We start from the raw sequence: 24,102 nt of genomic DNA, 5'->3' as shown, positions 1-24,102 counted from the left end.
AAAAAAAAAAAAAGCCGAAGTCTGNCTGTTCATCTAACAGAGGTATATTTATAAAATAAAGTTTCTGAAAAAAGTATGAACCTAAACCGACAAAATGAATTAGAACCTGCGAACCAGATTTAGAGGTTACATAATAACTCGGTACAATCAAGTTTCTCAGGCAAATTCGTGTCCCAAACGACCAGGTTACAGTATTCAACAGAAGTAGAGATCATTCAGATGAGTTAGCAGCTAAAAAATGCATCTCTTAGGTGAAAGATCATGGCCTAAGCTTACAATGGTCTTCAATCTGCCATGACCAATCAATTATCAGATTTTTCTGCATCCAAATTAGACATTGCCTCAATGACAGAGCAGAAGGAGCTGTCATTAGGAGTAATGCCTTCACTTTTCATTTCCCTTAGTAGCTCCTCTGCGAGTTCACCATCCTGGTTTTTACTCAAACCTTTTAACAAAGCATTGTAGGTGAGAAGAGTAGGATTAAATCCGAGACTCAACATCTCATCCCGAACCATAAAAGCATGTTTTGTATCCCCTTTCTTACTATAACCACTTATTAGAGTGTTGTAACTAATGTGGTCAGGTTTGATTCCTCTTCTCTTCATCTCCCCCATCAACTCGCGAGCTTCCTCAAATTTTCCTTCACCACAGAGCCCTCGCATCAAGCAATTGTATGTCACATCATCAGGATTGACATTCATCCTGTCCATCTCCTTCAGCAGTGAAAACGCACGGTCCATGTTCCCTGTAGCACAATGACCATCCATCAAGGTGTTCATCATCACAAGATCAGGCTTCATTCCCATGCCTAGAACTTTCCCAAACAACTCATCGGCTTCCTTCGTTCTATTTCTTCTACATAGGACATAAATAAGCGACGTATAAGTAAACTGCGTAGGCTGAACTCCATCGGTCAGCATTTCATCGTGCAAAGCAAATGCTTTCTTTGCATCTCCATGCTGGCTATATCCATTTATGAGTATATTGTAAGTAACAGAATCCAATGCAATACCCTTCTCTCTAATCTCCCTTATCAATATTTCAGCAGCTTCTATCTTATTCTCCATAAACAAACCATGAATCAATGTGTTGTAAGTATAAAACGTCGGCTCCATACCTTGTTTCACCATCTCATCCCTGTAAGCAAAAGCTGTCTCCAAATCCCCATTGTTACTACAACCACGGATCAAAATATTATAGGAAACAGAGTCCGGAACCAACCCAATCCCCTTCATCTCCCTCAACACCTCAGAGGCTCTTCCTTCATTACACATCCAAGACAGAATCGGGTTATACGTCTGCAAATCTGGTTGAAAGCCTTTAGATTTCATTTCATTGATAATCAAACGAGCTCCTTCGATTCGTCCTCTCAAAGAAAACCCTTGAACAAGACTGTTGTAAGTAACAATGGTAGGCTTAATTCCAAAACTCTCCATGATCCATAAAAACTCTTTGGCCTTCTTTAACTTCCCTTCTTTGCACAATGCATTGATCATTATATTGAAAGTGTATACATTTGACTTAATCTCCATCCTATACATATCAGCATAGAAGACCCAAGCACTCTCTGTACGATTCAACCTTGATAACAAACTCAAAATACAGTTACAAGTTTCAGTTTTGAGATCAAAACCTTTCTCCTTCATCAGGTAAAAGCACTCTATGGCTTCATCAACCATTCTCAGTTGACAACAACATCTGACCAGGAGATCGAAAAGAATCGTGCTTTTAGTCTCCAATCGATCACGGGCAAGCACCAGTTCATCGAAAAGGTCTATAACTGAGTTCTTACGACTCGTAATAGCTTCTCTCAGCAACTGAGTAACGGGTTTGGGAGAAGAGAGCTTAGAGACAACAGCGATGGCTAAGCACTGTGTTAGAAAGTCCAGGCGACGAAGATCGATGTGGTTGACGAAGTTGAAGGCTAAATCAGGAGTCTTGACGAGGTTGAGCAGAGTTGTTGATACAAGCCAAGGTGTGAGTTTGTCTGCAAGGTGTTCGACGAAATGCCACTGAGAAGATTTTATCGAGTCGAGCAAAGTAGCAGAAGTTATCGGCGGTGAATCTGACTCGGTGGTTGACGTTAGGGCCAAAGAAGAGAGACGTGAGGCGGTAGGAGAATAGCCGGTGCCGGAAAGAATTGAGATTCGGTGGCGGGGGAATGTGAATCTTCTCATGGCGCAGGGTTGACGAATTGAAGAGGTTCACGCGGTTTATAAGTGATGATGATGCAATCTTTTGGTCCAATTCGCGGTTTAAATTGGGATTGGTTATTTCGGTTTAATGTTAGTGTAGTAGATTACGGATTGTTGGTTCAAATAATTACAAAACCGAGATTAATTCATTGCTTTTGGGTAAAAATATCTCAGTAGTTTGTTAACTAATTTTTTTTTTTTTTTTTTTCGGTGAGAAAACGATGTGTTTGCCGCTGTTATTTTATCGTATTTTAACTAAATTCCTTTTTATTTGAGAAAACAGTGTATTTGCCGCGGTAATCCAACCACATTACTAACTAATTACCGTAAAAACGCTAAATCATGAAAATTGAGTTATTGTATTGTCAACAAATGCTCGTTAAGACGACACATAAACAATATAATGTCTTGACAATTAAATTTGTGGTCGTGAATTTGAAAAAACAACGTTGTTTTGTGAACTAGGAATTTTATAGTGCTACTAATCAGAGAGCCGAACTTTTATAGTGCGACTAATCTCATAGTTTCACCATGTGAGTTTGCGACCACGGCTATTTTGAATTGGGTTATCGAAATTTTTTATTTTAGTTTAAACAGATATCTAGGATCATATGATTTTTCTTAATCATCCTTTTAATTCGCCGAAAGCAAATAAAACTTTTAATTATCTATGAGATTTGACATAAAAATATATATTTATAATAATTTTAGATTTCTAGTATTTTAAAATTTTTCTCTTTGCTAATTATGCTTTATTGTCTTTGAGTTATTTTTTAATACTAAGTAAAATATAAATTTGATATGATGCACATATTATTTTTGATATGAAAGTTATATGTCTTATCCATTTTTTTTGCACCAAATATGTCTTATCCATTAATATAGGATATATAAGATTAAAATCTGATTTTCTGATGATGTAATATAAAGCTAAATCATATTATAAGATGTAGTGCATGAAATTTTAATTCCAGTTAAAAATATATCAAATAAAATATAAAATTAATATGCAATGTATTACTTATTTATCAATTAGTTGTAACTAGTTTTAACTAAATTCAATATACTGTATATTTTGTCTACCCGCGTAAACAGTGTTTTATAAATTGTAGTATTTTAATTTGATTTTGGTTACTATATCTGATTTGGCTTTGATTCAGGTGATCACGTCAATAAATCAAATGTTTAGGTTGCATCAAGACAAGAATTACGGCAAAGAATCAGAATTTATACTACATTAATAAAAACAAGATATTACAAAACAACCAAGGACAAAGTTACAAAGTTACAAACAAAGGGGGAGCTACAAAACCCAAAATGATGGGCACAAATACAAGTATCAAGTATCATAGTCTGAAACCAGAGAACCATTCATATAGGCCTCTTGACTTATTAAGAATCCAATAGCTTTTTGAATCAATCTTCATTCTCTTCTCTCTCTCTAGGCACAGCACCAAATTCTTTGATTAGAATCTCAGCCACCAATGGAACCAAATGCGTGACACGAACACCTTTCTTATAGATCTCTCCAATATGCGAGTCACTTCCTATTCGTCCCCCGACATACACGTCAGCACCCTCAACTGGCTTACCTTCGTCGCCGCGTGTTAAGCATCCCATAAACCCGATATCCGCAACTTGGACTTGTCCGCAAGTGTTGGGACATCCTGTCCAATGCATCCTTATCGGTCTTGGCACAGATACAAGTCTCTCTACTTCTTCTGTCACTTTTAAAGCTCTTAGTTTTGTCTCGATGATAGCTTGTCCACAAAACTGGTTACCAGTACAAGCAACTAAGCCTTTCATAAGGATAGATGGCTCAGGGGAGAACCTGCTCTTGAGAAACGGCTCTTGAAGCAAAGCTTCAGTTTTCGAGGAATCCACATTTGGGATGATGATGTTTTGCTCTACCGTGAGTCTAAGCTCGCCTGAGCCGTAGGTGTCAGCTAACCGAGCAAGCTCGTCCATGTCATCAGCTTGTAGCCTACCAACCGGAACATGAAGGCCAATGAAGCTAAGACCTTCTTGTTTCTGAGGGTTGACTCCAAAATAATCTCTCCTCTCCCATTGTTTATTCACAAGATCCTCCGAAGATCCTCTCTCGAGTTTCCCATTTGGCATTCTCTTCTCTACTTCAGCTCTAAATCCTTCAACACCCTATACATTTATTTGCAGAAAAAATCAACAATCAAGAACTTCAAAATCTAAGTAAATGATTGCAAGAGGAAGAATGTACTTACAAGTTCATCGATAAGCCACATCATTCTTGTCTTCTGTCGGCTTCCTCGAGTTCCAAGATCTCTGTAGGCCTCTAGAACAGCTTTGCAGAGTGGAAGAACATCATCAGCAGGTACCCAAGCATCAAGAGGAATAGCTTCTTCACATCTTTTGGGACTAAAGAATCCTCCAACAAGCAAATTGAATCCGAACCGGCCATCTTTAGTGGCAGGCATGTAAGCTAGATCATTGATATGTGGATGCTCATAGAGATCATGAGTCCCCACCACACACACATTCCACTTTCTTGGCCTGCAACAAAAACCCTTTTAACTAATACATTCACATACTCAATCTTAGCATCAACGACTCAAAAAAGTGAACTCACAAGTTGGTGAAATCAGGATTGCCTTGGGCATTAGCAGTGATAAACTGTGAAAGAAGATTCGTGTAAGGCCTAGTATCAACAATCTCCTCCGGGTCAATCCCAGCTATAGGATTACCAACAGGGTTCCTCACATTATCCATTCCACTCTGTAGACTAGTTAACCCAACAGAAGCAAGACCTTTCAAGATCTCAGGCACATCAGGCAACACAACACCACGGATCTGCCAGTTCTGTCTAGTTGTCACATCAGCACATCCATCTTCACCATACTTCCTAATCACACTCGCTAAATACCGAGTCTGTGCACTTGTAGTCACCCCATTTGGTAACTTCAACCTCATCATAAACTTACCATCTGCAACAACAACACCAAAAATAGATAAATCCAAATGTACTAAACGATTAAGAGTAAAGACAAAACCTTTCCACTATTAGATCCCACAACTGAAAACAGAGGATTAGAGAACATACACTGATGCTTTCTACGGTGGAAGAGACCAAGCCACTTGAGTCTAACATCAATATCATCTTTAGAAGACTTTTCACTATCAAGCTCTTCCATTGACTTCTTAGCAAGCTCTTCAATACCATTCTCCATAAACAGCTTCATTGGCTCTCTCTCGATCTTAACCTTCTCCTGAGGATTGATCCCTTTGCGAAACTTCTCCTTGAGAATATAAAACCCATCTTTCAACTCAACCCTTGGCTCAAGCCGATCTGCGTCGACGGATGCGGTGGATTCGGCAGGAGCGGTGGTCTGAGCTGCAGCGACAAGAACGGATCTTTTGGGTTTGGAAGAAGGGAGGAGAGGAGCTGTGAAAGTGAGAGAGAAAGAAGTCATGGCGGAAGAAGGAGGTAGGAGAAGGTTTGAGACGTGCGGCCATTTTTGTAGAGGGAAGAGATGAGCTCTTGAGTAATCCAAAGGGTCAAGTCTCTCTGAATCGCGTATGTTGTGAGGATGAAACAGACACTTGTGATTTCTCTCTTTGTTTTATTCTTTTTTTAAAAATTTTGAAAAATATATATTTAAAATTTTGTATTATTAATAATATAATTTATTCACTTCGTCNCACATTATCCATTCCACTCTGTAGACTAGTTAACCCAACAGAAGCAAGACCTTTCAAGATCTCAGGCACATCAGGCAACACAACACCACGGATCTGCCAGTTCTGTCTAGTTGTCACATCAGCACATCCATCTTCACCATACTTCCTAATCACACTCGCTAAATACCGAGTCTGTGCACTTGTAGTCACCCCATTTGGTAACTTCAACCTCATCATAAACTTACCATCTGCAACAACAACACCAAAAATAGATAAATCCAAATGTACTAAACGATTAAGAGTAAAGACAAAACCTTTCCACTATTAGATCCCACAACTGAAAACAGAGGATTAGAGAACATACACTGATGCTTTCTACGGTGGAAGAGACCAAGCCACTTGAGTCTAACATCAATATCATCTTTAGAAGACTTTTCACTATCAAGCTCTTCCATTGACTTCTTAGCAAGCTCTTCAATACCATTCTCCATAAACAGCTTCATTGGCTCTCTCTCGATCTTAACCTTCTCCTGAGGATTGATCCCTTTGCGAAACTTCTCCTTGAGAATATAAAACCCATCTTTCAACTCAACCCTTGGCTCAAGCCGATCTGCGTCGACGGATGCGGTGGATTCGGCAGGAGCGGTGGTCTGAGCTGCAGCGACAAGAACGGATCTTTTGGGTTTGGAAGAAGGGAGGAGAGGAGCTGTGAAAGTGAGAGAGAAAGAAGTCATGGCGGAAGAAGGAGGTAGGAGAAGGTTTGAGACGTGCGGCCATTTTTGTAGAGGGAAGAGATGAGCTCTTGAGTAATCCAAAGGGTCAAGTCTCTCTGAATCGCGTATGTTGTGAGGATGAAACAGACACTTGTGATTTCTCTCTTTGTTTTATTCTTTTTTTAAAAATTTTGAAAAATATATATTTAAAATTTTGTATTATTAATAATATAATTTATTCACTTCGTCCATTGACTTTGTGTTAATATACTAATTAGCATCATAACTTCTTTTTTTGTTTCCCTTTAATTATGAGTACTCAACATGAGATATTATTTGATAATTCGATTTCTAATATTTTTCTTATCTTATATTTGAAAGATAAATATCATATATATATTTTAATATTGGTGTAACGCCTAAATTCAAAGACGCAATACATAATTTTTTAATAGGTTGAATAACAATCCGATTTTAAATGAATATAGTTCATATTATTAGTATATTAAATGAATATAATACATATTATTAGTATACAAATTACTACAGTCTTTACCAAAACAATTTGTGTCATTAGGGATATATAAAAAGTTTATGATTCAATGATTAGAGAAGATTCAAGGCTGATGTGCTCATTAGATTTAAAGTAAAAATGATTTATCACAAAATATCACAAGGTAGAAAAAAAAGTAGTCTTGATTAAACAACTAAGACAAGTTGTGAAGCAGCATCTCAATCTANCGATTAAGAGTAAAGACAAAACCTTTCCACTATTAGATCCCACAACTGAAAACAGAGGATTAGAGAACATACACTGATGCTTTCTACGGTGGAAGAGNCTATTGTTAATTAGGTATTAGTCATAGGCGTTCTTTAGCGTTATTCTAGAGACATGAACCAAACATCATCGCAACGTCTTCTTTCTTGACAACACCAAAACGTTAACATTGTTTATTTTCTCATACTTCTGNGCTTCATTGGCTCTCTCTCGATCTTAACCTTCTCCTGAGGATTGATCCCTTTGCGAAACTTCTCCTTGAGAATATAAAACCCATCTTTCAACTCAACTCTTGGCTCAAGCCGATCTGCGTCGACGGATGCGGTGGATTCGGCAGGAGCGGTGGTCTGAGCTGCAGCAACAAGAACGGATCTTTTGGGTTTGGAAGAAGGGAGGAGAGGAGCTGTGAAAGTGAGAGAGAAAGAAGTCATGGCGGAAGAAGGAGGTAGGAGAAGGTTTGAGACGTGCGGCCATTTTTGTAGAGGGAAGAGATGAGCTCTTGAGTAATCCAAAGGGTCAAGTCTCTCTGAATCGCGTATGTTGTGAGGATGAAACAGACACTTGTGATTTCTCTCTTTGTTTTATTCTTTTTTTAAAAATTTTGAAAAATATATATTTAAAATTTTGTATTATTAATAATATAATTTATTCACTTCGTCCATTGACTTTGTGTTAATATACTAATTAGCATCATAACTTCTTTTTTTGTTTCCCTTTAATTATGAGTACTCAACATGAGATATTATTTGATAATTCGATTTCTAATATTTTTCTTATCTTATATTTGAAAGATAAATATCATATATATATTTTAATATTGGTGTAACGCCTAAATTCAAAGACGCAATACATAATTTTTTAATAGGTTGAATAACAATCCGATTTTAAATGAATATAGTTCATATTATTAGTATATTAAATGAATATAATACATATTATTAGTATACAAATTACTACAGTCTTTACCAAAACAATTTGTGTCATTAGGGATATATAAAAAGTTTATGATTCAATGATTAGAGAAGATTCAAGGCTGATGTGCTCATTAGATTTAAAGTAAAAATGATTTATCACAAAATATCACAAGGTAGAAAAAAAAGTAGTCTTGATTAAACAACTAAGACAAGTTGTGAAGCAGCATCTCAATCTAGTCGTGTGTGGTATTATGAATGGACTACTTTGAATAAACAAATGATATATCTATTGTTAATTAGGTATTAGTCATAGGCGTTCTTTAGCGTTATTCTAGAGACATGAACCAAACATCATCGCAACGTCTTCTTTCTTGACAACACCAAAACGTTAACATTGTTTATTTTCTCATACTTCTGTCTTTAGATTATTTGCACTATGCATGTGACTTCGATTATGTTTGATTCGATTAACAATATGTTCTTTGGTTTGGTTGATTCGATTAACCGAGAAATAAAGACATGTCGAATTTATATTATTATGTTTTTCTAAAACATACATGTCGAAATTATCTAAAAATGAAAATATTCGGCTCAGTTCACGATTAATTTTGGTTCTGAATTTCAACAGCAAAATTCTGGTTATTTCGATTTTTTTTAAATTAAATTCGAGTTTTTGAGTTAAATTGGGTTTGATTCGATTCAGGTATTAGTGAAAACCGGTCTAAACTAGTGCTTTCGACCCAAATCTATTGCTCAGGAAGGAAATGATTGTGTTGGTATAACTATTAAGGATTGAAAGAAAATAAAATTTAGGATTGTGTCATCCAAAATTTATCACTTTGGAATTAAAAAATAGCTAGTGGCTCTTGTAGCTATTAAAATCTTAAGGACATAACGTATGACTTCTCAGGACGTCTAAATAACAAAAGAAACAAGTTGAGACCATCGCCACCGGTTGAACTCATAAACATTACTCAAAAAAAACAAATATATATATTTTAATTGAAACAAATATAAACCAATGATAAGTGGCCATGTGTATTAATAGTGTGATAATCGTTTCTTCTTTTGGTAATCTGAGAAACGATTTCTCTTCTCTTTCTTATCTTTTTAATATTTTTAATTTTTTATTCACTAAATTTTTAGTAAAGTAACCGTAGAGTAACAACAATGGGTGGAAATGCCCTAAGCCGCCAGCCATCCATCCATCCAAATTTATTCTCCACCGCTACTCCCACGTGTGGCTTCCACACTCCCTCCTCTCTCCTGGCTACTAAAAATATCTATCACATCTTTTGGAATAATTTGACCACGTGAATATCCATAAATCAAAACTTGACCAAACTTAAAATCTATAGAGCCTCTGAAGACTATTATACACATCTCTACGTTTCGGTGTTTTATTATCTGGATTAATGTTCGAGTAGTAGAGTTAGACCATTCTCTAGGAGGCCCAAATAGTCTCCCCCGATGCCCAATGCAATTATATGAAATAAATGCCACTTGAAAGTTTAAAGAAGCCTAATTGCAGAATTGGATAAGCATCTCAAATAAAATACTTCTCTGCAACCAAAGCCAAGTTTCATTAATTAAGACAGCAATATTAGCTCCCCAAGATACAATTTTGGAGCATTTGGCGTAAAAGTTCCTAAAGGATTATACAATCTTTTTTATAAAAAAAAACTATGATTGAAATTTATATTATTTCTATCCGATTTAAATTTGTTCTTTTTAATTTTTAATTTCCATACTTTTCAGATATGAATATGATTTTTTAATTAATGGACTTTTATTTCGTTACTAAAAATATATTAACATAATAGCGACGACTTAACAGTAAATAGTCGATATTACAGCAGTGTATAATAATCACTCATTAACCAGTTGTGATAAAATATAATTAATCGTTTATGATCGACAATCGTCATTAATATTTGTGATTTATGAATTAACGATTTGTCGTTAATTATATTTTTTTGTCATTTATGTAATGTATACTCCTACGTCAAATAAGATTTAATGTATATGTCCAAAAAGATTATATTTTAGAAAAGTTTATAGTTAATATTGAATAGAAAATATAGAGAAGAAAAATCATTGAAAAAATTATATATGAGTTATATATTTCATAAAATTAAAACAAACTTTAAAGTACAGTACCTAATTAATTATTTCTGATCGGTAATCGTCATTAATATTTGTGATTTGTGAACTAGCGCTAACGGTATTTTGTCGTGATATTCTTTTATCACTTTGGTACTTTATATTTCTAATTCCGCAAATATGAAATATTGTCTATGTACGAAAAAATTTAAGATAATTTTATAAATATTGAATATATAAAATAATGAAAAAGTTATATGTAAATTTTCTATTCCATAAAATTAATATGAACGTTGAAACAAAACAACAACAAAATAATTAAGGTTTTTTTTATTCATATTAAGTTTGACGGTACTAGACATTGTCTTATCCTGAGTACTTCACAAACCTCACTTGACTCAGACTAACGGTTGAATACAAACATTAATTGAACACTTTGTTATATTACAAAAGTGCCATTCTTCGGACATAACTAGAAGAAACTCTTATTTCATCAATTTGGTTTGCCGGAGGAGTGCCTCGCCGAACACGCGACCACCTTAGCCCATTGTTTCAGCTTCTTCTTCATCATCTTTCCATCATCACCTTTTCAAAATTAACTTAGTTAAAATCAAACAAACGAAAAAAAAAGAAAAACGAAGAAGTTATTCCAAAAAAAAATACATATATACACCTTTGTTGACAATAGTCATGGTGCTAGAGTTGCTGACGTCAGGTTCCGACGCAGATGACGAGGTCCGAGACAAGTGGTTGTTGTACTGTCTGTGAACTGCGGTGTACAAATCCAGAGCTGGGATGGTTTTGGAGAGCCTCGGGCTAAAATCAGGAGAAGCTGGCTCAAACCCAAACCCTAGGTCGACGCAGCCTTTAAGCTCCTCGATATCGTCGTTTGTGATGCAGCTCTTGCTGCGACGAAGGCGATCAGATGGATGCCTCTTCTTCATCCGCAGCCAAGCCTCGTCGCGGTTTACCTCCGCTGGCAAAGACTGTTGCTTCATCAGAGGTTTTGGCGGCTGTGGCTGGTTGTGGCTCGACATTGTAGCTGCTAGGTTTTTCTTTTTGCCTTTTGAGTGTGTAAGAACCACTTCATATGAGGCTATATAAAACACGAGAACAGTACATACAGTACTTATATAATACTATAGTATGTTTTATTGAAACGCTTATTCAATTTACTATACCATATAAGACTCATTTATCACCATACATTTCCATATAATTTGAGTATAACTCATTTAACCACGCATATGGAAAAATATTTATAAAAAAAAAAATTGAAATTGATATATTTAACATTACTATTTAATTTCGTAATTAGATATCACATTATGCAGGGCCGGTTCTTGAATTTTGGTGGCCTAAAGTATAATTAAATAATTTATTTTTCTATATAAAAAGTAACAAATTTTTTTTAGTAAAGTACTAAAAGATAACTGAAAAGATTTTAAAAAATTATTGAATACTTTAACAATGTAAAACAATATAAAATTTAATTTTTTCTAACTTGTATGCAACAAATTTATTGATTAGCTTCTTATAGTCAAATTTTTCGATGATATTTCTCGATAGACATCATTGGTAATCTAAAAAAGTTGACATTATTATATAAAATAAGGATTAAGGAGAATAAATAATTAAAAAAACAAAAGCTTACTTAGAAGCAGCAATGATCGATGTACTTGTATCAAATTTCTAAATATTAGTTTTGTTTAAAAAAGTTGAATATATATCTAGTTGTCAAGTTAAATCAAATATTTGTAAAGTTTACTGATAAAAATAGAAATTAAACTAAAAAATAATAAATTAATTAAAAAAAGTTCGACTACTCTAAAAGCAAAAAAAAAAAAAAAAAAAAAAAAAAAAAACCAAAAACCTGTAAACGAAGCAGACGAAAACAAAAAAAACTGTAAAAAAAAAATTGAAACCGTAAAAAGAAGCTTGCATCAGAGTTGATGCTGTATCGAGTCGAACTCAAGACTTGCCTCATAAATGCATGACATATATCCAGCAGATCCAACTAATCTCTTGAAAATTATATCTCTTAAAAATATTTTTATATCGTGTGGCCTAAAGCAGCTGCTTTGCTTGCTTTATGGGTGGGCCGGGCCTGACATTATGCATAAGATAGACAGAATGAATTAAGTAGAACGGATTAAAAAATAGCTAGATGATATCATCAAGCATATTACAATTTATATAATACAGTATATATATTTTTCATATGTTTTTGATTATTGGTAGAAATTGTGTTCTTATTAGAATTTGTTAATTCTCCAAAACCTGAACTCTTCAATCCTTTTTTTTTGGGTGTTCCGTAGTCTACTAGTTTAAAAATGAAAGAAGAGGAGGGACATCTTTTATTTTTTGAGAAACAATATGGCTTAGAAGTATATATGAGAGAAGAGGAAAATAAACTTCTTGGTATTAACTTTAATTTTATGTTTCTAGTGATCTAGTATAAGGCTGGCCAAAATTTTAATTTTTAAATTTAAAATTTCTTTTGCTTCTATCATTCGATTCGTATTTTTCTTTTTTCTTTTTATCATATATGACATTTTTCCTCTAATGGCCAAAAAGCCATACTCTCCCTTATTTGCTTGGAGGAATGTCTTTTCAACGAAAGGCTTTGTGGAAAAAGGAGCAAGATGGGCATTAAAATCTGGTTGTGATATTTCGGTATGAAAAGATCCTTGGATACCGGATAGTCAACCAAGACCTGCTAATGGTCGCGGGAGACTGCTCCATCCTAATTTAATGGTTAATCATTTGATCAACCCACACACTATGGAATGGCATCTGCTCATCCTTGAGGAGTTTATGGATCCAGAGGATGTTCAGATTATTCAGGCTATGCCAATCAGTAAATCCTTTAAACCGGATCGATTAATTTGGCATTACACTAAATCAGGGAAATATACGATCAAATCGAGATATCGGCTAGCCCGTGATTTAGTTAAGGTAGTTGAGTCCGGACCGACGTGTATGGCCCTTAGGGCACAAGTTTGGAAACTTGACGTTCCCTCAAAGGTTCAACACTTCTTCTGGCAGATAGCGTCCGGTTCTCTTCCGGTGTTGGAAGGCTAGCTCATAGGGGTGTTCGGTGCGATACTCTTTGCACACGGTGTGGGTTGGTGGCTGAGACGATAAATCATGCTCTTTTTGAGTGTTCTCGGTCTCGTAGGATCTAGGATTTATCTCCGGTTTCGTTAACATCCGATGGTTTCCCCTATGGCTCAGTTTATTCTAATTTAGATTTTGTATTCTGGCGAGTGACATCTCAATCGAGTGTCTCAGATATTTGTTTTCGATTACCTTGGATTTTATGGTCAATTTGGAAGGATAGGAATAAAAAGGTTTTTCAAGGTACGGAGGCGGCGCCATTAGATATTATAAACCAGGCGGCTAATGATAAAATTTTGTGGGAGGAGGCAAGGTCATTCACAGGCAGAGCCATGGATTATTCGACACCTCTGGAAAATCTGGAACCTTCTCCGCGATGTCAGGTTGATGGATCCTAGAAGGAGTCTGAACCCTTTGTGGGTTTGGGTTGGTGTTTTTGCAATAGAGAGGACAAAGTGTTACTTTTGGGAGCAAGATGCAATAGACGAACCCCCTCACCCCTACACTCGGAGTTACAAGCCTTTATCTGGGCTATAGAATCCCTGCTGGCGGCTGGCGTTGATTGTTCCCTATTCGAGACTGACTGTGCAGAGCTAGTGGCGATGGTGCAATCTCCGGATGAATGACCCGCATTCTCTAACCTGTTGGATGATTTCAGTCTACTTAGATCTTCCATCCCCGGCTTCATACTACGCAGGATTCCGCGTTCGACAATTGTGAGGGCAGATTGTCTTGCCTGTTCATCACGTTCTTTACTCTCAGAAACTACTTCTCTCCGGTTTGGGCAACCAACCTTGGAGTTCTCTTTTAATTTAATGTTCGGTTGACAAAAAAAAAAGTTTGACTATCTATATATTAATGTTTTTGATGACCCTTAAATTAGGGGACCCAACACGATTACTTCATCCCTTGTGCCTTAGGACCGGCTCTGGTGCTCTTTGCAGTGATTCAGGTGCTACTAGAAACAAAATGGAGCACAGAAAGAAACACTCATAACAAAACAACAATCGATAATTTTGTTTTTAAATTGGTTCACAATGAACTTGGAGAAGACAGTGTCTAAGCCACTATCATTCAAATACGAAACATTTTAGAGTTTTTTGTTTTACATTATATTACAAAAACTGTCATTCTTCTGACATCAATTTGTTTTCCCAGAGGAGTGTCGCACCGAAAACCCTACCACCTTAGCCCATTGTTTAAGCTTCTGCTTCATCGTCTTCCGGTCATCACCTTTTTTAAGTTGCTCCTCAAAAACGGAGAATATTCAGATAAACAAACAAAAACTGATACCGAAACTAGAATTCACACATACTGACATACCTTTGTCGACGATTGTCGTGGTGCTGTTGGAGTTGCTGACTTCATGTTCTGACGTGAATGAAGACGTCCGAGACAAATGGTTGCTGTATTGTCTATGAACGGCGCAGTACAAATCGAGAGCGGGTATTGTTTGGGAGAGCCTTGGATTCAAATCAGGTGATTCTGTCTCAAACCCAAACCCAAGCTCGAAGCAGCCTTGAAGCTCCTCGATATCGTCGTTCGTAACGCTCTTGCTGCGACAAGGGAGATTGGATGGCCGTTTCTTTTTCTTACGAAGCCAAGCCTCCTCGCGGTTCATGTCTGGTGACCACGAGTGCTGCTTCATTAGTGATCTGGGCAGTTGTGGCGCGTTGTGGTTCGACATTGTATTGGCCATGTTTTATTTTTCTTTTGGTTGTGTAAGAGCCATTTCTCTGATTTGTAACACCAGAATCTTAATGTTGTAAGAAAAAGTATATGGTTTCGGAAAGGGTAGGCTCCTAAATTTTTATATTAGTTTTTTAAAATGGTAAAGCCATATTAAAATCCATATTTTGGGGTTGTTTTAGTATTAATAAGGAACATATTCGCCAGCACATTCCAGTTATATTACCTTTAATGGAGAAACTCTATCTCTAAAATGTGAATATATAAAGAAAATATTAAATTTCAATAGATTTTTATTTGAAAAATACAGTATGTGACGTGTCAGCAATTATTTGAATTCTATATAGAGGGACTTTTAAGAAATGAATTAACATCTTGTTGAGATATATTTATAAAGAAATTTTAGTATAAAGATAACCTTCTTAGTTTTTTTGTCAGACCGTTTAGGCAGTAAAAGATTTATGCATTATATTTTTTAAAATATTGCATTCTTAATGATTAAGAAAATGGTTTGCTGACCAGAAAAAAACTTCTTTTTTTTTTTTGACAACAAAAAGGAGAAAGAAAAAAAAAACTTCTATAAGAACCAATTTCAATATTATTTAATTTTTTCTATTAATTAAGTTATGACAATTTTGAGAGACGTCCAGAAAAAAAAAGTTAAGAATATATTTTATATTCTTTTGAGAAGTGGGTTATATAAGGCTCAAGAAAATTGAGGTCCCTGAGCTGGGAAAATAGAAAAAATGTCATTTTCCTTACGTTTTTCTGAAGTAAAACTTTTTGAACCCTTTTTTGTGAAGAAAAAAAAACAAAAATTTGAATGGACTCTGTGCTCTAGCACCTCTGGCACATGCCTAGAAACCGAACGAAAGTTATGGTCAAGCGAGTAAAAAAGATGCAAATTTGTCGGGTTTTTGCTGATTTGATTACCATTACTTGTTTAACCACCATTGTGTATGCCAAAGACAAACTTTTCCGGAAGACAATGAATGGTTCTTTGTAAACTAATCTAATCTAAACACCATTCAAGAAAAGTAAGAAGTTTGGAAAACAAAATGTATAAATTAGGTGTAACCGTGCAAGTATGGCAACCGTGTTTAGACCATGTTGTCCATTATTTGCTCACTTGGATTGATCTTAACTCATGTATGAAATGTTGGTTCTAACTTTACGATGTATTGGATCATTTTCTCTCTGCAAACGAGATGAAAAAACTACATGAGATTGTCTTTTGCTCTTACAAGACCCTCTCTTTAGTGCAATGGTCTCTCAAAGCTTCAATCATGATTAGTGTCTCTACTAAACATATTGATCGGATTAACTTTCTAAACCATTATATATGCCTATTTATTTTTTATTCGAGTCACAAACAAAAATTTACAAATCCTACGTTTTTCTTATCTCTTCATCTAAATTTTGGATTTCTTTTTCAAACTGGTATCTTTTTTTTTTTTTTTTTTTTTTTTTTTTTTTTTNACCTCAAACTGGTATCTTTAACCTTCAAAATTTTAGGTAATTTATTGCCTTATTAAGTTTACTAAAAGTTTTTTTATATAATGTGGGTTTTTGCCAAAGTTGAGAGAAAGCTTAAATCTTATTGATGTTAAGATAGATATATATACTACAAGAGATTACAGTATGTTAAACCTAAACACATATGTTAAGTTGCCTAATTACAATATAGGTCCTTAGCCTAATAGTTTTACAAGCCCAGATCAATTTTCCATTTGTATAATATTGTTCGCTATGGGTCATGTGGCGAAGCTCACACATATATGTTTTTGACTACTAATTTGAATTGGGATTGACTTAACGTACAATAACTCTCCCCTCAAACCATGGAACATATTATTTTGACAATATCTGCCAGATTATTTCAGTATGAATCTTCACAACACTTACACATCTCTAATAGTGAAATCATGTATCTGATAAAGTGAAGTCAAACATCTATATGTTTGTCTTCTCGTGGTGAAAATGTTGTTAGAAAAAAGCTTAAAGAAATCTGGCCGTGACGAACACATCCACTATCTCTTGTTAAAAACTCATTTTATGTCACTAAATAATTTAACTAGAAATTTTCTTTGGTTATTTGAACAAGAGCCATATGTTATGATCCGGTGGTCGATAGAGAGCAACTTGAAGAAATGAAAAGCCCAACTTGAATGGCATGCGTGCAGTGCTGGCTTAACTATATGGACGACCAATGCCATCGCCCGGTATCAAAGATCCAAAATATTATTTTGTATGAATAAAAGAGGTCCAATTTTTTTTAGGGGAATTGGGCTGTATAACCCAAAAAAATACTATAATTTAAAAACTAACCATACTAACCATGTATGCACTATATTCTCTATATTTTATGTATTAATGACATGATTTACCCTCTATGATCCAATCTCCAGCCACCACCACCATTCATTCACCACCATTCCTACCACCTCCGACCACCGCCCATCCCACCACCTCTGCCAGACCACCGCCGGACCTTCGCCGGACCACCACCGGACCACCGCCGGACCACCGCCGGACCTCCGCCGGACCACCGCCGGACTACCTCCGGGACATCGGCGGACCACCGGCGGACCACCGCCAAACCGCCACTGGACCACCGTCGGCACCACCTCCACCTCTTAACCACCATCCCCTAGGGTTCCCAATATATTATCCCTTAGGGTTTAGTTTTCCCCTAAACCACCACCGCCGACCACCGGCTTCCGGTCGCCACCACCATCTCCTCCGGTCGCCGGCCACCGGCCACCGTCTCCGACCAAGAGCCACCATGCTCTCCATCACCTGCAAACACTAAAATGGTAATTTTGTTATACCCCCATCCTAATCTTCATATTTTTTCAAATATGGTGTTATTTTATACTATGGTTTTTTTGTTTTGGTTATTAGGCAAATTCACCCTTTTTTAATATGAATAAAAGGGGGTCCATATAATTTTTTGTTTAGGAACAAAAGGATTTCAAAAATAATTGCGAAAATGATGCATAAATAGTACTAAATTTTCTTTTGGTCGAAAGAAATAGAATTTTTTATAATTTTATATATATTAAAAGGTCTATTTTAAAATTGGCACAGAGGTAAATGTTTGAGCCGTTACTACGTACGTGATGCTGAGAAAGGGAGAGCATATGTGTAGTTACGAGGCTACCTTGTAGGCTTGCAAGTGTAGATTTGCAGAATATATAGAGATTTTTAATAGTAAATAAGATCCCATCATATGGGTAAAAGACACGAAATCCTACTATATTAATTGGGAAATACAAATATGAAATTAATTTTAAATGTGTAAAAAATTACATTTAGTTGTCATTAGAAAAATTTAATTAAGATTAATAAATTAATTAATTAAAAACAAAAATCGGGGATACATTAAATAAAATAAATTATAGAAAAGTAAAAAAAAAATCTAATGGAATCAAAACTAATCTGTATTAAAAAAAAAATTAACAGCTAAGATTTTAGAAATCTAATCAAATAAAATCTACAACTACAAATTTTATCATACTATATTAATTGAGAAGTACAAATATGAAACTAACCTTAAAATGTGTAAAAACTACATTCAATTGCCATTAAAAAACTTAATTAAAATTAATTAATTAATTAATTAAATAAAATTAACTAAAAATGAAAATCGGGGACACATCAAATAAAATAAATTGTAGAAAAGTAAAAAGAATCTATTAGAATCAAAACTAATTCGTAATTAAGAAAAAATTAACAGATAAGATTTTAAAAACCAAATCGCATAAAATATACAGCTACAAATTTTATCAAAAAAAATTTCCACCACGGGTTAGAATTATTACAGACAAGAAAAAGAAGACACAAGAAAAAGAAGCTACAAAAAAAAACAATGAATGTTGTTTTCAAAGAGGCTTTTTAGAACTTTTACTAGCTATATTTAGTTGTTCTTTTTTACATGTTAGTAAAGATTGTGTTTAGTTGACAAATGTTTAAAAAATTTTATTCATCACATACAAATGTTTTATTAGCAGGTTTTCAATAAACAATTTTAAAATACAAAAATTATAATATAAGCAAACCAAATTTTTAATGACAAATTATTATAAATAATATAATAATAAAATAAATTAGTACAAATTTTTATTAAAAAAATGTTCAGCCCGCGGTTCTCCGCGGGTTAGTACCTAGTAAACTTGTATTCACCCAACCTTCCCATTTTAAAGCTTTAAAACAACCAGCGAGACACATGTTGTAGTTGTACATCTCATTTGTCTCGAGAATTAGCACTAAAGATAAAGATTCATCTAAACTTCATATATTTGTATTCTCTGGAAAAAAAATTTAAGTTTCAATTTCTAGAGTCTAGCCTTTTTGGATGAACTTACAAATTAATTTTTTAAGTTTCAATTTCTAGAGTTTAGCCTTTTTAAAAAGAACGTTGTTGTTTTAGCGCAAAGGATTGATAGCAATTTTGATCACTATTGCAATGATCTAGTTGGTAAACATTGGATCACTTATGCGAAACGAAGGAAAGTACCAGTCAAGAGAATTTATATAGGCTAAATGATTGATATCTCAAGTTATGATTCAAAAGAGACGTGAAAGTGTTTTTCAATTACAAATCTTTTTGTCTTACTATTTAAATAAGCCCAATAAAAACAAAAAGGGTGTGCGTGAGTTTTTGGGTTTGTGTTAGCGGATGCGTAGGATTAGAGACTCTTGGCGTGGCGATGAAGTTGAAGTTGTCGATCAGTGTTACTTCATTTATGTTTAAACTCCTAAAAAGACTAAGATTTAGCAAGCCATAAACAAGACCTAGTATTATGACATAAAAATTATGACATTTAATTCCAAATATCCGTTCTACAATAAGGGCAATAAACATTGGTGTCTAGCCAAGGCAATAAGCATATGGAGTGAAACTTATGGGCACATGGTAAATGTACCAATTTTTCACCCTTCTTGAATCGATCTAGACATATCGCACAGTCTTGTTGTTCCCTGACCCGCCACTTGAACCATTCCATCAGCCTTCCTCGGCTCTTCTTCAACCCGACCACTTCGGTCAGTAACTCCCCGTGAGGTTTACCTTTCACTTGCTCCGGTTTATTTCCTTTGTCTTTACCATTTTGCCTGAACTTAAAAATCGAAAACAAAATTCAAGAGAGAGTAATGTCAAAAGTTTTGGTTTTCTTGGAAGCTGCCAAGTAGTTTCCGGGAAGTTTCCACTACAAAAAACAAACACCACGCAACTAATAACACTTGCTAAAATACGCCAACCTGACCCAACGTGGGGCTAACTCTAAAGAGATAATACAATAATTTGTCCGACAAAAGGCGATCTCACAATTATATCTTCATGTGATACCACATGTTTAGAATTAGAAGACATCATCATGCGTCCTTATCATGAAAAATATAGAGCTATAAAAAGGCTTTGAAGCTTCTAAGGCGCATTTTAAGGTGATTTATGAGTTGAGTGTACTATCATACGCCGTTTTTTTAACTAAGTCGAACCTTGTACGCGGGATTCTCAGCCGCTCGTTCAGCCTCTGCTTCGCCTCTTTGACTGCTCCGTCGAGCTTCTCATCATTGTCCTCTCCATAAGTCTTGCTCCTAACACTTCTCTCCTATAAATTTTTATAAACTTTAAGATTCTAATCTTCTCCCAAAAGAAATGTTTTAAAACATATATTATATCATTCATTTTTATTAATACCGAGAAGGAGACATGTGCCTGATGACTCTCATGATTGGTAGTGTAGAGAGAGAACGATGGTCGCCTAGTCCACACGTGTCCTGCCGTCGCCGCCACAGCCGTGTTGGAAGATTCAATCGGTGGAGCACCACCGTGGAAGCGTCGCCTCCTTGCGCATTCAACTCCGGGAAGCATACCAGCCATAGCTTTGTGTTGTTGTGGATTTGCTCAGAGAGAAAGAGAGAGAGGGAGAGAAGAAAAAATGACCGGCATCTACTACTAATATTTATATTTGTATATTACTAATAATTGAGGATAGCAAATATTGGCATATATAAAGATGGGTTAATTAGGCAGACAAGTCCACAAGTTTTAGTACTTCATTAGATAACTCTATTACTTTTTGTCTATCTTTTGCGTCTCTAGTATCACAAGCTATGATTAACGAGTTCGTCAAATTGCTTAAATTTGTAACGTTAATATGAGAAAAAAAAAACTTAGAATTCATCATATGTTGCAACTTTGATGTGAAAAGCTAGTCATTATTTAGGAAAAGAGTATCAAGATGCTAGCTAATTAACATTTAGATAAATAATGTCGGAATATTTAAATGTTATAAATAGCACGAAAAAGTATATTACTCCCTCCGTTTCAAAATATAAAATGTTTTAAAGAAGTTTTTTGTTTCATAATATAAGATGTTTTCAAGTTTCTATAGAACTTTTAAATTAGTTTAGTATTTTATATTATGCAGTATTGTTTCTGATTGGTTAAACTTGTTAAAAGTAAAGATTTCTTAATCTGCGTGCTTTAGGTAAAACATCCTATATTTTGAAACGGAGAGAGTATTAAATAAATTCTATGAGGAGAATTGCAAAAAAAAAGGAAAAACCTAAATGGAAGTTAGGTAGATGTGATTTAAGTGTATGTTTGATGTGTTTCCCATTTATAATCAAGTGCTTAAATTTTTTTTTTTAATCTTTAGATGTGATAGCGTTGTCCTTGTTTATTAGTATTAGAAGTTGCTAACTCTAACTAATGTTGGGATTTCTTTTTTAGTTTTTGTAAATAACACCTAGAAATCTAGAATTATATTATGAAATAATTTTTTATAAGGATAAGTGCAGAAGAAGAAAAGAAAACCTAGATGGTGGTTAAGTCGATCTGATTTAATTAAGCCCCTGATTGGTAACGGTTGTTACTTTTGGCTGTAAAGACTTTGACTTTAAAATTTTAGCTGTAGAGAATTTGGCTGTAGATGCTTTGACTGTAGATACTTTAACTGTTAAAATCTGATTGTTTACCAACAACTTTTAAAGTTGTAGCTGTTATTTTTATTATTATTATAAGTATTAATAATAAATATATATTATGTCAGAAATTAATTTATATAACATTTTAATGACAAAATAAATTTTATTAATGATAAATTAAAATTTTAAAAAATATAAATCAATCAAATATGAAATTTTGTTTGAAAACTAATTAAAAACAAACAAATATAAGAATAATTTTTGGTAACAATACACTTCAACGATAAATTAAAAGATAGTAATAATACAATAGTCAATATAAAATTTTGCTAACAATATTTTGATTTTTCTTTTGTTTTTGGTGATTGATTCTTGATTATACTAGCAAATATCAATAGTGTCTTTTAATTGTTTTGAATGTTTTTTTTTCTATTGAGTAGTTATATGAGTAGTCAAAAATCTATTAACCACTAATCAATGCATTGTTTGAATGTTATTCTCTTATTAATGATGAATTTCATAAACTCTTTTATAGTATTATTAGTGATGATGATGAAAAAATAAAATTTATTATTGAAATGGGTCTTAAAAGAAAGAGAAAAAAATGAGAATAATTAATTTATAAAAATAAAATATGTAAAATATTTATATATACTTTTGAAGAGCTTTTAAATATAAAAGGGTGAGAAAAAGAATGCTTTAAAAATTGTTTTGTTTTAAAGCATGAATTTGACGCTTAAAAAAAAGAGAAAACAAGGAAGAGAAAAAAAAAAGTGACTTTTAAAACTTTTAAAAAATTAAAAGCCAAAAAAGCCTGATTGGCATAAAAATAACTGTCATGGCTTTAAAAAATTTTAAAGTCTTAAAAGTAGGCCCTGATTGGTATGTTTTTCTGTTCATGTTGTGTTCCATGTATTATCAATTTTGGGGTTGCATGATTAACAAATTTATGTTAATACGAAATAAAGCATATGAGATAGAGAAAATGGATTTAAACCATACCAAATATGAACAAAAAAGGTTGATGAAATTACTCCTACACTTTTCTCTTGACTGACACAGTGTCCATTTGTTCTTTTTGTTATTATTGTTAGACCATCCACAATGGCGTGGATTTGGCCCGTCCCCAATATTTATTGGATTTAAATTTAAATGAAAAAAGCCCAATATCTGAAAAACGGTTCTTATTTGGGGACGTTTTTTTACCGTCCTCTTCGCCACGTGTAGCCGTGTGATTTGTTCTCGAATAAGCTAGGTCTAAAAAAAATGTATTCGGGAGACAAAATCATCCCGAGTTCTTTCTTCTCCCTCTTGACGGCGACCACGAAGGCGATTCGATCCTCCACGACGTTCTGTTCTTTTCACCGGAAAATCTTGCCAGATTAACGAAGCCGATCTTCTGTCGCATCCGAAGCCGGTCCGATCTTCAATACCTAAGACGTCCAGCGGTTCGATCTTCTCTCCCGAAGCGATCTGTCCCTGTCACCCGAAGCTTGTCCGGCGGTTCGAGCTTCTCTCCCGATGATATCCGTCTAAATAAGGTTAGTCTTCTTCCCACTACATGAGATTTAACCTTGATTGGCGCCGATTATCGAATTAGGGTTAGGGATTTGGGATTATCGAATTAGGGTTAGATAATTAGGGTTTGCGAATTAGGGTAATTGAATTAGGGTTATTCAATTAGGGTTAATTAATTGGGGTTATTGAATTAGGGTTATTGATTTAGGGATATTGAATTAGGGTAAATGATTTAGGTTATGTTTCTTTGGTGTTTTTTTTGTTTTTTTCATTTGTTCGATGGATCGTTATGTCTCTGTGTGAAGATCGAGTTGTGTCTGTGTCGTTTGTCCTTTGCTGTAGTTGTTGATCTTATAAACATGTTTGTGTCTTGGTCAAAATTTTTTTAAAACATTGAGTATCGTTAAACTTTGGTTTTTTTTTCTTAAATGTTAAAGGATCATCATCTTTGTGTCTCGGTCTATTTTTTTAACATTGAGATAGGT

The 24,102-nt window shown here is 34.5% G+C and overlaps 6 protein-coding genes across 7 annotated transcripts; all 6 read right to left on the bottom strand.

Annotated features, from left to right (window-relative positions):
* On the bottom strand, positions 46 to 2,203 carry LOC104747380 (pentatricopeptide repeat-containing protein At2g15630, mitochondrial). Its single transcript, XM_010469008.2, has one exon. It carries the CDS (start codon positions 2,175 to 2,177, stop codon positions 303 to 305), a length of 1,875 nt encoding a protein of 624 aa, XP_010467310.1. The 5' UTR covers positions 2,178 to 2,203; the 3' UTR covers positions 46 to 302.
* LOC104747379 (ferredoxin--nitrite reductase, chloroplastic) lies at positions 3,413 to 5,641 on the bottom strand. The gene is made up of 4 exons (XM_010469007.2): positions 5,272 to 5,641; positions 4,801 to 5,155; positions 4,436 to 4,724; positions 3,413 to 4,352 (listed from the first exon to the last, which is right to left on the bottom strand). The coding sequence occupies exons 1-4, from the start codon at positions 5,639 to 5,641 to the stop codon at positions 3,612 to 3,614; spliced, it is 1,755 nt and encodes a 584-aa protein (XP_010467309.1). The 3' UTR covers positions 3,413 to 3,611.
* On the bottom strand, positions 5,856 to 6,719 carry LOC104748720 (ferredoxin--nitrite reductase, chloroplastic-like). Its single transcript, XM_010470318.2, has 2 exons — positions 6,214 to 6,719; positions 5,856 to 6,097 (listed from the first exon to the last, which is right to left on the bottom strand). The coding sequence occupies exons 1-2, from the start codon at positions 6,581 to 6,583 to the stop codon at positions 5,856 to 5,858; spliced, it is 612 nt and encodes a 203-aa protein (XP_010468620.1). The 5' UTR covers positions 6,584 to 6,719.
* Positions 10,702 to 11,411, bottom strand: LOC104747377. The gene is made up of 2 exons (XM_010469006.2): positions 11,031 to 11,411; positions 10,702 to 10,942 (listed from the first exon to the last, which is right to left on the bottom strand). The coding sequence occupies exons 1-2, from the start codon at positions 11,392 to 11,394 to the stop codon at positions 10,851 to 10,853; spliced, it is 456 nt and encodes a 151-aa protein (XP_010467308.1). The 5' UTR covers positions 11,395 to 11,411; the 3' UTR covers positions 10,702 to 10,850.
* LOC104747376 lies at positions 14,541 to 15,234 on the bottom strand. The gene is made up of 2 exons (XM_010469004.2): positions 14,801 to 15,234; positions 14,541 to 14,710 (listed from the first exon to the last, which is right to left on the bottom strand). The coding sequence occupies exons 1-2, from the start codon at positions 15,174 to 15,176 to the stop codon at positions 14,619 to 14,621; spliced, it is 468 nt and encodes a 155-aa protein (XP_010467306.1). The 5' UTR covers positions 15,177 to 15,234; the 3' UTR covers positions 14,541 to 14,618.
* Positions 19,942 to 21,276, bottom strand: LOC104747375 (probable E3 ubiquitin-protein ligase RHY1A). 2 transcript variants are annotated; one of them, XM_010469003.2, is made up of 3 exons: positions 20,868 to 21,276; positions 20,666 to 20,778; positions 19,942 to 20,281 (listed from the first exon to the last, which is right to left on the bottom strand). In XM_010469003.2, the coding sequence occupies exons 1-3, from the start codon at positions 21,048 to 21,050 to the stop codon at positions 19,993 to 19,995; spliced, it is 585 nt and encodes a 194-aa protein (XP_010467305.1). In that variant the 5' UTR covers positions 21,051 to 21,276; the 3' UTR covers positions 19,942 to 19,992. The 2 variants fall into 2 exon arrangements, with proteins under 2 accessions (XP_010467305.1, XP_019092419.1); XM_019236874.1 differs by having other exon boundaries at positions 20,143 to 20,286; positions 20,868 to 21,266.

This window comes from Camelina sativa, chromosome 15, assembly GCF_000633955.1.
Source record: "Camelina sativa cultivar DH55 chromosome 15, Cs, whole genome shotgun sequence".
Classification (NCBI taxonomy): Eukaryota; Viridiplantae; Streptophyta; class Magnoliopsida; order Brassicales; family Brassicaceae; genus Camelina; species Camelina sativa.
The sequence above is the reverse complement of the archived record's forward strand: the minus strand, read 5'-3'. Positions and strand labels throughout refer to the sequence as shown.

Excerpts from the sequence above, each read along its gene's own strand:
- LOC104747377 (XM_010469006.2), bottom strand. The coding sequence starts at position 11,394 with ATGTCGAGCCACAACCAGCCACAGCCGCCAAAACCTCTGATGAAGCAA. Across the intron at positions 10,943-11,030 it reads CATGACTATTGTCAACAAAG|GTGATGATGGAAAGATGATG; the intron begins GTGTATATATGT and ends AATTTTGAAAAG.
- LOC104747376 (XM_010469004.2), bottom strand. The coding sequence starts at position 15,176 with ATGGCCAATACAATGTCGAACCACAACGCGCCACAACTGCCCAGATCA. Across the intron at positions 14,711-14,800 it reads CACGACAATCGTCGACAAAG|GTGATGACCGGAAGACGATG; the intron begins GTATGTCAGTAT and ends AACTTAAAAAAG.
- LOC104747379 (XM_010469007.2), bottom strand. The coding sequence starts at position 5,641 with ATGACTTCTTTCTCTCTCACTTTCACAGCTCCTCTCCTCCCTTCTTCC. Across the intron at positions 5,156-5,271 it reads CCACCGTAGAAAGCATCAGT|ATGGTAAGTTTATGATGAGG; the intron begins GTATGTTCTCTA and ends TTGTTGTTGCAG. Across the intron at positions 4,353-4,435 it reads TGTGGCTTATCGATGAACTT|GGTGTTGAAGGATTTAGAGC; the intron begins GTAAGTACATTC and ends ATAAATGTATAG.
- LOC104747380 (XM_010469008.2), bottom strand. The coding sequence starts at position 2,177 with ATGAGAAGATTCACATTCCCCCGCCACCGAATCTCAATTCTTTCCGGC.
- LOC104747375 (XM_010469003.2), bottom strand. The coding sequence starts at position 21,050 with ATGGCTGGTATGCTTCCCGGAGTTGAATGCGCAAGGAGGCGACGCTTC. Across the intron at positions 20,779-20,867 it reads AGGCACATGTCTCCTTCTCG|GAGAGAAGTGTTAGGAGCAA; the intron begins GTATTAATAAAA and ends AAAAATTTATAG. Across the intron at positions 20,282-20,665 it reads CTGAGAATCCCGCGTACAAG|GCAAAATGGTAAAGACAAAG; the intron begins GTTCGACTTAGT and ends TTTTAAGTTCAG.